At 52.3% G+C, this 11,411-nt stretch overlaps 1 protein-coding gene across 17 annotated transcripts in view; it reads right to left on the minus strand.

The window, feature by feature from the left end:
* Window positions 1–11,411, minus strand: part of FCHO1 (FCH and mu domain containing endocytic adaptor 1) — a 40,836-nt gene that overhangs the window by 12,138 nt on the left and 17,287 nt on the right. For all 17 annotated transcript variants that reach the window (XM_023229729.1, XM_026456969.1, XM_023229739.1 and 14 more), the window contains 12 exons: window positions 10,394–10,535; window positions 7,519–7,671; window positions 7,201–7,305; window positions 5,534–5,632; window positions 5,348–5,444; window positions 3,300–3,344; window positions 3,102–3,186; window positions 2,500–2,524; window positions 2,069–2,126; window positions 1,422–1,600; window positions 1,313–1,337; window positions 898–949 (listed from right to left, as the gene is read on the minus strand). In XM_023229729.1, the coding sequence (XP_023085497.1) occupies window positions 898–949; window positions 1,313–1,337; window positions 1,422–1,600; window positions 2,069–2,126; window positions 2,500–2,524; window positions 3,102–3,186; window positions 3,300–3,344; window positions 5,348–5,444; window positions 5,534–5,632; window positions 7,201–7,305; window positions 7,519–7,671; window positions 10,394–10,535 (1,065 nt within the window). The remainder of the gene's footprint in view (window positions 1–897; window positions 950–1,312; window positions 1,338–1,421; window positions 1,601–2,068; window positions 2,127–2,499; window positions 2,525–3,101; window positions 3,187–3,299; window positions 3,345–5,347; window positions 5,445–5,533; window positions 5,633–7,200; window positions 7,306–7,518; window positions 7,672–10,393; window positions 10,536–11,411) is intronic.

An 11,411-nucleotide genomic window follows, 5' to 3' on the forward strand; every position in this document is an offset into this window, starting at 1 on the left:
ACAATGAGAAGTTCTGCCACTGGGATGCTATTCTTTTTTTTTTTTTTGAGACGGAGTCTCGCTCTGTCACCCAAGCTGGAGTGCAGTGGCCGGATCTCAGCTCACTGCAAGCTCCGCCTCCCAGGTTCACGCCATTCTCCTGCCTCAGCCTCCCGAGTCGCTGGGACTACAGGCGCCCGCCACCTCGCCCGGCTAGTTTTTTGTATATTTTTTAGTAGAGACGGGGTTTCACCATGTTAGCCAGGATGGTCTCAATCTCCTGACCTCGTGATCCACCCGTCTCGGCCTCCCAAAGTGCTGGGATTACAGGCTTGAGCCACCGTGCCCGGCCTTATTTGCTATTCTTAAAATCTGAGTCACTAGAATGTGATTCTGAGAAGGGAGACCTGTCTCAGAACCCAGGCCCTAGAACAGCACAGGTACATAGCAGGCACTCAATAAATGTTCATCAAATGAGTGACTAAATGGTCCCTCTAAAGCCAACATGGGCCAGGCGCAATGGCTCATGCCTGTAATCCCAGCACTTTGGGAGGCTGAGGCGGGCAGATCACTTGAGGTCAGGAGTTCGAGACCAGCCAGGCCAACATGGTGAAACCCTGTCTCTACTAAAAATACAAAAGTTAGCTGGGCGTGGTGGTAGGTGCCTGTAATCCTAGCTACTTGGGAGGCTGAAGCATGAAAATCGCTTGAACCCAGGAGGTGGAGGCTGCTGTGAGCCGGGATCGCACCACTGCACTCCAGTCTGGGCGAGAGTGAGACTCTGCCTCAAAACAAAAACAAAAACAAAAAAAACCCAGCATGACATCAACTCCCAGCCGAGACAAGAGAACACCAGGCAGAGACATGGGGAGGGAGAGGTGGGGACAGCCCCCACCTGCCCACTCGTGTGGAACCCACCTGCCAGTTCTGGGGGCAGACCGAGGTCTCTGGGGTTTCCCAGCAGCGTCCCCTACAAGAGATGTACCTCCTTGAGCTTTCTTGTCACCCTGCCTGCAATGCTCCCCACTTCACGGACCAAGGGACCGAGGCTTGGGGGTGTCCAGCCAGTTGCCCAAGGTGATCAGCAAATCAGGCAGACACAGATTCAAGCCTGAGCGAGCCCGTCTCCAGATGCTGGCTCCTCCTGGCCCCAGCTACCCCTTTCAGCTCTCACTTAATTTCATAATGACCTCATTTTACAGAAAAGGAGACTGAAGGTCAGTGTGGTTAAGCAGCCTGCCCCAAGTTACAAAACAGAGCTATGATTCAAGCCCACACCCATAGCCTCCCCTCCTTAGGATCCTCCCTACTCTGAAGACCAACAGCTACTCACGTGAAGAATGGCGTTTCATGGTGCCCTGTGGACAAAGTGGGCGGCATCAACATGAGCACATCCAGCCAGCCTTGCCAGCACCACCCAGGGCACCCCTCCCATGCCTCACCCCTGGGCCAGGAGGAAGGATGAGGCTGCCCGCAGTGGCCCTGAGCTGTGCCGCTGCTGCCTCAGGGCTGCAGGCTGGAGCCCGGGCCGGGGCGGGCTTGATGTGCACGTAGAACTTGCGGGGCTCTTCGTCATCGAAGTCGGAGTCGCTGGACGAGAAACGGGAGGGCTCGGCCGTGCGTGGGCTGCAGTCAAGGTCCAAGCCAATCCCAACACAAGCTTCTCCCCAGTCAGCTCTCCAATCCAACCTTGTCCCTCCCTGCTCAAACCCTTCAAGGTCCTGCCCAATCCCATCGCTCCTCATGTGCAACCTTCAGTCCTGATACCATGTCCCACCAGCACTCCCACCCCCCAGCCAAGCCTTTGCACAAGCATGCGCAGACCTAACTGGCAAACTCCTATTCAGCTGCAAAACCCCAACACTGGTGCCTCCTCCTCCAGGAAGCCTTGCTGGCTTTCCTTTTCTCTCTCCCTTTTGCCCAGTGCTGACCCCAGAGAGTGGGTGTTTACATTTAGGTTGGCTTCATCCACAAGGGAGAACCTCTCCAGGATGTACCCAGAGAGGACTGCTGAAGGTGGACTGGCTATTGTGGACAGTTTTGACCTTGCTGTGTCAACAACTGCTCCTGGGGGGTGCCAGAAGGATATTGTTCTGGGTCACATCAGGCCGGACAGTGAAACCTTCTTCATCCACCTCTGGACACGTCTAGAGGAGTCGGGGGACAGCAGTGAGTCAGGCTCCTCACCATTGAACCTTCCATCTCACCCTGCCAACCACCCCCTGCCCCACCCCCAGGCCTTGACTCAGACCTCAAAACAACCCTGATGGCAACGACTGTCTTCCCTGGGTGTGTGGGCAGGTTCCTGGGACAAACTGAGCTTCGGCAGGGACATTATTCACACCCACGTAGTCCACGGGACTTTGCAGCTGAAGTGGGATATGAACTCAGCCCCCAGGCTCCAGCCCGCCCCTCAATCTCGGCTCTTTAGTTTCCAGTAGGGTCCGGTCTCTAGGAGCCAAGAGTGGGATCAAACTCCTTCCACTTGTAGCTCAGCCTGACCCCTCCCACGTCACTCACCCCTGAATCTGGCTCCAGGAAATCTCTGGGGATGGAGGAAGAGATGTTGGTATCAGCTTCTGCAGCCCATCTGGTGCCCCCTGTCAGCCCCCAACACTGGACATGGAAGCTGGGGTAGCTCCCCGGCTGTGATATTGCCCTGACCTAGCCCTGGAGGCGGTGGGACCCTGGGGCTTGCTTGGGGAGGGGCTTGAATCTGAAGTTAGCTGAGTAGAGAGTGTTCTCAAACAGCCTGGGAGGGAAGGAATCCTGGAACTCATCTGAAGGGCTGCCTTGTGAAGGTAGGGAGAGTTAGGGCTAGCCTTGGCAAACAGAACAATCCTGGGCCAGCTTGGACAGGAGAAATGCTAGGTTACTCTGCAACAGGCAGTTCTTGGCCTAACCTGGCAAAAGGAAGAATTCTGGACTAGCTTGGGGAGCGGTAACATTGAGCTAGCCTGGGGCAGAGGTACTCCTGGTCTAGCTTGGGTGGAGGGAATCCTCGTCCAGCCTGGAATATGGATACTCCTGGGCTATCCCAGGAGGGGACTTCTGGGATAGCCTGGGCAGGGGAAGGGATTCTGGGCTAGCCTGGGCCAGACCCGGCAGGGGTGCTTTCTCACACAGCTGCAGGTGGCTCTGGCTCCCGCTCCCGCCGGCTTAATCCCGGAAGGCGAAAGGTCTTGGCTCCCCGCAAACGTTTCATCGCTGAGGACAGATTACGGGGCAACTGAGCACTGGGAGGTGCCTTCTTTCACATTCAAATCAGCCTCCCTCACCCCCACGGTCCAGCCTGGGCATCCAGGCCCAGACGTACTTGCCTTCCTGCAGGGCAGCCGCGCTGTATGCCTCGAAGTCCAGAGGTCCTGAGACGGGAGACGGAAACTCAATTGAGGGGCTGGGCATGGTGGCCCGTGCCTGTATTCTCAGCACTTTGGGAGGCTGAGGTGGGTGGATCACCTGAGGTCAAGAGTTCGAGACGAGCCTGGCCAACATGGTGAAACCCTGTCTCTGCTAAAATTACAAAAAAAATTAGCCGGATATGGTGGCAGGTGCCTGTAATCCCAGCTACTTGGGAGGCTGAGGTGGGAGAATCGCTTGAACCTAGGAGGCGGAGGTTGCAATGAGCCGAGATTGCACCACTGCACTCCAGGCTGGGTGACAGAGCAAACTCTGCCTCAAAAAAATTAAAAAAAGAGAGAGAGAGAGAGAGAAAGAAACTAAACTGAGGGTGGGGAGACTGGGCTTCAAAAGGGTAGTACACTTTTTTTTTTTTTTTTTTTTGAGACGGAGTCTCGCTCTGTCGCCCAGGCTGGAGTGCAGTGCCGCGATCTCGGCTCACTACAAGCTCCGCCTCCCGGGTTCGCGCCATTCTCCTGCCTCAGCCTCCCGAGTAGCTGGGACTACAGGCGCCCGCCATCTCGCCCGGCTAGGTTTTTGTATTTTTAGTAGAGACGGGGTTTCACCGTGTAGACCAGGATGGTCTCGATCTCCTGACCTCGTGATCCACCCGTCTCGGCCTCCCAAAGTGCTGGGATTACAGGCTTGAGCCACCGCGCCCGGCCGGTAGTACACTTTTGACCACAAAATGGCACCTGGATCTGAACTCAAGGTCCATCAGGTTCCCAGACAAGAACCAGCCCCAGATCATCAGGAGTGGGATGGATCAAGGGCTGGTCTGGTTCCAGCTGGTTAGTGCCACCGTAGGGGGTGACATGAGCTACTTCCATGTACTTCCAGCATTTGTGGCTGGAACTTGGGTTGGGTTGGGGGATGGACCACGAGTCTGTGCAGTGGACTGGGCTTTGAGTGACAGGATGAGGCGTGGGAACTCTCTCCCAAGAACAATGGGGAGTCATGGAAGGTGTGTGAGCAGGAGGCGGACACAACAGATCTGGGGCCTGTGAAGAGCAAGAGTGGGGCCCCACGCAGGGAGGGGTGACCTGAGCCAGGGCCGAGCCAGAGAGATAGGAGGGAGAAAGAACAGGTTTTGCTGGTTAACAAGACTTGAAGACATAACTGTATACCAGCATTTAGTGAGTGCCTACTGTGTGCCTGGCACACCCTTTGCCCTTTACCTGAATTAAATCACTGAACGTTACATTATTAACATCCTCACTTTACAGATGAGGAAACTGAGGCTCAGAGAAGTTAAAGCACAGGTCCTAGATCACACAGCAGGTGATGAAGAAAAGACTCAAGCCCAGGGCTGACTCTAAAACTTTTGCTCTTAACTCCTCCCCAGTCCTGTATCTGAGCATTTGCAAATTGTTCTTTTGCTCAACAACCCTCAATGGCTCCCTTAGGCCCTGGGGGTGAAGTCTGAACAGCTGAGCCTGGCACTCAAGGCTCCTCTGGGATCTGGTTCAAAGAGATTTACACGTAAGATCAAGCTGGAGAGCTGGACTCGTCAGCAGCCCATTTTTCCCAGGAGGAACCAAGGCCTGGCCATGAGCAGTGGCTCACGCCTGTAATTCCAGCACTTTGGGAGGCCGAGGCAGGTGGATCACCTGAGGTCAAGAGTTCAAGACCAGCCTGGCCAACATGGTGAACCCTCATCTCTATTAAAAATACACACAAAAAAATTAGCTGGGCGTGGTGGCACGCGCCTGTAGTCCCAGCTACTCCAGGAGGCTGAGGCAGGAGAATAGCTTGAACCCCGAAGCAGCAGTTGCAGTGAGCCAAGATCGCACCACTGCACTGCAGCCTGGGCAACAGAGGCAGAGGGAGACTCCATCTCAAAAAAAAAAAAAAGAGAGAAAGAGAGAAACCAAGTCCCAGGGAGGTTCAGTCTCCTGCCTCTGGAGTCCTGTCCATCACCTGCAGCTGTGGCCCTAAAGCCCGACCCCTGATGGCTGCCCTGACTCACCTGGCTTCTCCTGGCCTGTGCCCTTACTCTCTGCAAACTTCCTGAGTAGCATCTCCACGCTGACGTTCTCGATGTTCTGCTTAAATTCCTCATGCACCTGTGCCAGGTGGGCGGGGTGTGAAACTGGTCAAGGCCCCTTTGCCCAACAGTGACCCCCGCCTCATTCCTCACACCTGCCCAACTCACCTGCCCAATCTGCACGTGCGTGTCCTCCACTGAGTGAGCATAGGAGCCCAGCAACGCCTTCATGTGCCTCAGGTGTGTCTCTTCCATGGCTTGGAAGCGCTGAAGCAGGAGGGGAGAGGCAGGTGGAGAGAAGGTCAGGGCCAAGAAGGAGTGGCCATGTGACTCAGCCTGACCAATCAGAACACCCTAAGCCCTTGGCTCACTGATTGATTTGGGGAAGGGCCAATGAGAGTCTGCCCTAGGACTTTCTCTGAATCTACAGAAAAAGATACTTCCATTCCTGAACCAATGAGCTGATGGGATGTAAGTGGGGGTTGTTGGGGCCCACTTTGATGCACACATGTGCATGCATGCGCACGCACACACACACACACACACGGGCATGTCTGCCTGGGAGTGATGTCCCAGAGAACAAAATAGACTTAAGCAGCAGAAATGGTGGTCGGGTGTGGTGTATTATGCCTGTAAATCCCAGCACTTTGGGAGACCAAGGTGGGCAGATCATCTGAGGTCAGGAGTTCAAGACCAGTCTGGGCAACATGGTGAAACCCTGTCTCTACTAAAAATACAAAAATTAGCTGGGCGTGGTGGCACGTGCCTGTAATCCCAACTACTACTAGGGAGGCTGAGGCAGGAGAATCACTTGAGCCCGGGAGGTGGAGGTTGCAGCGAGCTGAGACTGTGTTATTGCACTCTAGCCTGGGCGACAGAGAAACTCCATCTCAAAAAAAAAAAAAAAAAAAGAAGCAGAAATGCACAATTTCCTGCCAGCACTATTTGAGCACCTGGATTCAGCTATGACTGAAACCTCCACAACTCAAAAATAAAACTTTTCAGTTCCCTGAGCATGTCAGCTTTTTTAAAATTTTATTTTTGTTTGTTCTTTTTTTTTTTTCCCGAGACAGAGTCTTGCTCTGTCACCCAGGCTGGAGTGCAGTGGTGCAATCTCTGCTCACTGCAAGCTCTGCCTCCTGGGTTCATGCCATTCTCCTGCCTCAGCCTCCCGAGTAGCTGGGACTACAGGTGCCCGCCACCACGCCGGGCTAATTTTTTGTATTTTTAGTAGAGACGGGGTTTCACCGTGTTAGCCAGGATGGTCTCAATCTCCTGACCTCGTGATCTACTCACCTTGGCCTCCTAAAGTGCTGCGATTACAGGCGTGAGCCACCACCATGCCTGGCCTTGTTCTTTTTTTTTTTTATATACACCTTGTCAGTTTGAATGAAGGTTTCTATCACTCGTAGCTTGAAAAAAGTTCTGATTCCTAATCCTGAGATTCCAATCTGCTTTTATTTATTTATTTTATTTTTTCCAGACAGGGTTCCACTCTATCACCTAACCTGGAGTACAATGGCTCAATCTTGGCTCACTGCAATCTCCGCCTTCCGGTTCAAGTGATTCTCCCGCCTCAGCCTCCTGAGTAGCTGAGATTACAGGCACCTACCATTACATCTGGCTAATTTTGTATTTTTAGTAGAGACAGGGTTTTGCCACATTGGCCAGGCTGGTCTCAAACTTCTGACCTCAGGTGATCCGCCCACCTCCGCCTTCCAAAGTGCTGGGATTACAGGCGTGAGCCACCACACCCTACCTGGGATTTCTGCGGCCCATAACCTCCAGGGCAAAGGCATGTGTGGGTCTTAAAGGTACAGATGCCTGCTTCTTACCAGGGCCGAGTCCAGCATCTTCTGCTCAAAGTCAGCTCGGGCTGAGTTGTATTTTTCCACTGAGCGTCGCAGGCTCTCTGCCGCCTTCTTGGTTTTAGTCTCTGCCTACGAAGCCCAGGGAGGAAACGGGGATGGAAGGGGGACACTCAGGGGGCTTCCCCCAGGCCCCATCACCTGGCAGGTGGACTCCTCAGGGTACCCAGGGTGTGATCACCCACAAGTTCCAGGACCGTCGCTCTGGGACATGTTTCCACTCTCTGATCAGGCAGCCCCTCTGCCCCACGGCAAATTCCTCAGAAACCCCTGCTGTGAGCCCACCTTGTCCATCTCCTTCTGGCTGGTACTCTCCCTCCGCAGCCGCTCCTGGTCCATGCAACGGTTCAGGTAGTTCTCGCGGGACTTGGGCAGGAGCTGGCTGACGCCCGAGAGTACCTGCACAGCATCCAAGGTGCCCACCACTTCCTCCTTGCACTGCAGGGATAGGAGGGGAGATCGTGGGTAGACTGTGAAATTCCTGACCTCCCAAATCCTTCATGCCAGCGCTAGTCTTTTTCTATGTGTGTGTGTGTGTGTGTGTGTGTGTGTGTGTGTGTGTGTTTTGTTTTGTTTCTTTTTTTTAGACGGAGTTTCGCTCTTGTTGTCCAGGCTGGAGTGCAGGGGCACAATCTCAGCTCACTGCAATCTCTGCCTCCTGGGTTCAAGCGATTCTTCTGCCTTAGCCTCCCAAGTAGCTGAGATTACAGGCACCCACCATCACACCCGGCTAATTTTTGTATTTTTAGTAGAGACGGGGTTTCACCATGTTGGCCAGGCTGGTCTTGAACTCCTGATCTCAGGTGATCTGCCCACTTCAGCCTCCCAAAGTGCTGGGATTACAGGCGTGAGCCACCATGCCTGGCCTGTGTGTGTGTTTTTAATAGCAATGGGGTCTTGCTATATTGCCCAGGCTGGTCTCAAACTCCTAGACTCAAGCAATCCACCTGCCTCAGCCTCCCAGTGTTGGGATTACAGGCGTGAGCCACCATGCCCGGCCTGTATGTTTTTCATTTCAAAACATTTTTACCTTTTTAAAAAAGTACTATTTACACATGGTTCATATTTCCGAAAGTTGTAAGGGGTTAAGCCAGGAAAAAGCCTCCCATATATGGGCCCTCCAGCCTACGAATCCCCAATAATTACTGTGATACTTCTCTAGAAATAATCTGCATATGGATAAACATGCTTGTTCTAACCCATGTTTTATGACAAATGGTGGCAGACTGTGTTGCTTAACTCACCCTTTTGTGTGTGTGTGTGTGTGTGTGTGTGTGTGTGTGTGTGTTTGCGACAGAGTCTCACTCCGTCACCCAAGCTGGAGTGCAGTGTCGTGATCTCAACTCACTGCAACTTCCACCTCCCAGGCTCAAGTCATTCTCCTGTCTCAGCCTCCTGAGTAGCTGGAATTACAGGTGTGTGTGCCACCATGTCTGGCTAATTTTTGTATTTTTAGTATAGACAGGGTTTCACCATGTTGGCCAGGCTGGTCTGGAACTCCTGACCTCAAGTGATATGCCTGCCTCAACTTCCCAAAGTACTGGGATTACAGGCGTGAGCCATCGTTCCTGGCTAGCAAGACCCCTTCTCTACAAAAAATTTAAAAATTAGCAAGGCCGGGTGCGGTGGCTCACGCCTGTAATCCCACACTTTGGGAGGCCGAGGCGGGTGGATCACCTGAGGTCTGGAGTTCAAGACCAGCCTAGTCAACATGTTGAAACCCTGTCTCTACTAAAAATATAAAAAATTAGCCAGGCATGCTGGTGTACGCCTGTAATCCCAACTACCTGGGAGGCTGAGGCAGGAGAATTTCTTGAACCCAGGAGACGGAGGTTGCAGTAAGCTGAGATTGTGCACTCCAGCCTGGGCAACAGAGCGAGTCTCCATCTCAAAAAAACAAAACACAATAAAAACAAAGTATTACCAACTCCCTTTTTAAACAGGAGTTAAAAACGTGGATTTCGGAACTCTGTAAAGGCAATGCATCTATGAGTCTACAATTATAAGCTTTGAATATTGTGGAATTCTAAGAGTCTACGATGGTTCTTCCAAGATTCCAGGTTTATAAGACTGTAAAAATAGTAAAAATGAATATCTGTATCTTCCAATGCTTTAGAGCAGCTGTTGGCAAATGTTTTCTGTAAAGGGATATATAGCAAATGTATTTGGCTTGATATAAACACTTGACTCTGTCTGCAGTACAAAACAGCCAGAAATGACAGGCACATCAATGGGCATGGCTGTGTGCCAATAAAACTTTATTTACCGGCACCGATGTGTGACAGTCATACAATTTTCACACGTGTTGAAATTTTATTTTTCTTTAGATTTTTTCTAAATCTTTAAAAATGTCAAAACTAGTGATAACCCATTTCTTTTTCCTTTTCTTTCTTTCTCTCTCTTTTTTTTCTTTCTCTGTTGCCCAGGCTGGAGTGCAGTGGCGTGATCATGGCTCACTGCAGCCTCGACCTCCCATGCTCAAGTGATCCTCCCACCTCAGCCTCCTGAGTAGCTGGGACTACTGGCATGCGCCACCATTCCTGGGTAGTTTTTTTTTTTTTTTTTTTTTTTTTTTTTGGTAAAGACAAGGTCTCCCTATGTTGCCCAGGCTGGTCTCAAACTCCTGGAGGATCCTGGGCTTCAGCCATCCTGCCGCCTCAGCCTCCCAAAGTGCTGGGATTATAGGCATGAGTCATTGCACTGGGCCCAAACATTTTTTAAAAATTAGCCAGGCATGGTGGCATGCACCTGTAGTCCCAGTTATTCTGTGGGGGCTGAGGAAGGAGGTTCACTTGAGCCCAAGTGTTTGAGGCTGCAAGTAGCTCTGATCATGCCACTGCACGTGGGTGACAGAGCAAGACCCTGTCTCTCAAAAACAAGCAAACGAAAAAAAACCCTTCTTAGCTGTACAAACACTGGTGGTGAGGGTGGGCTGGATTTGGCCCACGGGCCACAGTGTGCTACCTCCTGGTCTGGAATTTTGCAAGTCTGAAATTCAACAATGCTCAGGTCCTTAAGACCCTGGGCTTGACATTGTGGAATTAACGGAATTATCCGAGGCGCGCATCCGCAGGTTTTAAGGCCCCAGAAGATCTGGGGTCCTGTGAGCTGCTGGTGTTCCACACCCACCCAGCCGCTGGGCGGCGCCCACGACACACACCTTCTTGTGGGTCTTGAGCTGTTCCTCGCCATAGCGGAGAACGTCCTTGATGAGATCCTGTAACTTCCGTGTCAGTTCCAGATGGCACAGCGCCAGCTTGTCTGAGGAGACGCGGAAGACCTCCCAGAGCGGGGCGAAGGTCCTGGGGACAGGCAAGGTCACACCCAGGGTTCATCAGGCTCACCCCACCCCGGGAAAGCGCTGGCACTGGCTCAGGTATGTGCTGTGCGCTGATCCCTGCTAAACATGAATGCATACTAATTCATTTAATCTCCATTGCAGCCGTAAGAGGCGGGCCTGTGACAGATGGGGAAACTGAGGCATAGGGTGCTCTATAGGTCATCCCAAGGCCCCTCAACAAATGAACATCAGGGCTGGAATTTAAACTCAGGCCCTGGTAATCCCAACACTTTGGGAGGCCGAGGCGAGCGGATCACTTGAGGTCAGGAGTTTGAGACCAGCCTGAGCAACATGGTGAAACCCCCGTCTCTACTTGAAATACAAAAATTATCTGTGTGTGGTGGAGGGAGCCTGTAATCCCAGCTACTCAGGGGGCTGAGGCAGAAGAATCGCTTGAACCCGAGAGGCGGAGTTTGCAGTAAGCTGAGATTGCACCACTGCACTCCAGCCTGGGTGACACAGCAAGACTCCATCTCAAAATAAATAAATAAATAGGCCGGGCGCAGTGGCTCAAGCCTGTAATCCCAGCACTTTGGGAGGCCGAGATGGGCGGATCACGATGTCAGGAGATCGAGACCATCCTGGCTAACACAGTGAAACCCCGTCTCTACTAAAAAATACAAAACACTAGCCGGGCGAGGTGGCGGGCGCCTGTAGTCCCAGCTACTCGGGAGGCTGAGGCAGGAGAATGGTGTAAACCCGGGAGGCGGAGCTTGCAGTGAGCTGAGATCCGGCCACTGCACTCCGCCCTGGGCCACAGAGCGAGACTCTGTCTCAAAAAATAAATAAATAAATAAAATAAAATAAAATAAAATAAAATAAAATAAAATAAAATAAA

This window comes from Piliocolobus tephrosceles, chromosome 21 (genome assembly GCF_002776525.5).
Source record: "Piliocolobus tephrosceles isolate RC106 chromosome 21, ASM277652v3, whole genome shotgun sequence".
Classification (NCBI taxonomy): domain Eukaryota; kingdom Metazoa; phylum Chordata; class Mammalia; order Primates; family Cercopithecidae; genus Piliocolobus; species Piliocolobus tephrosceles.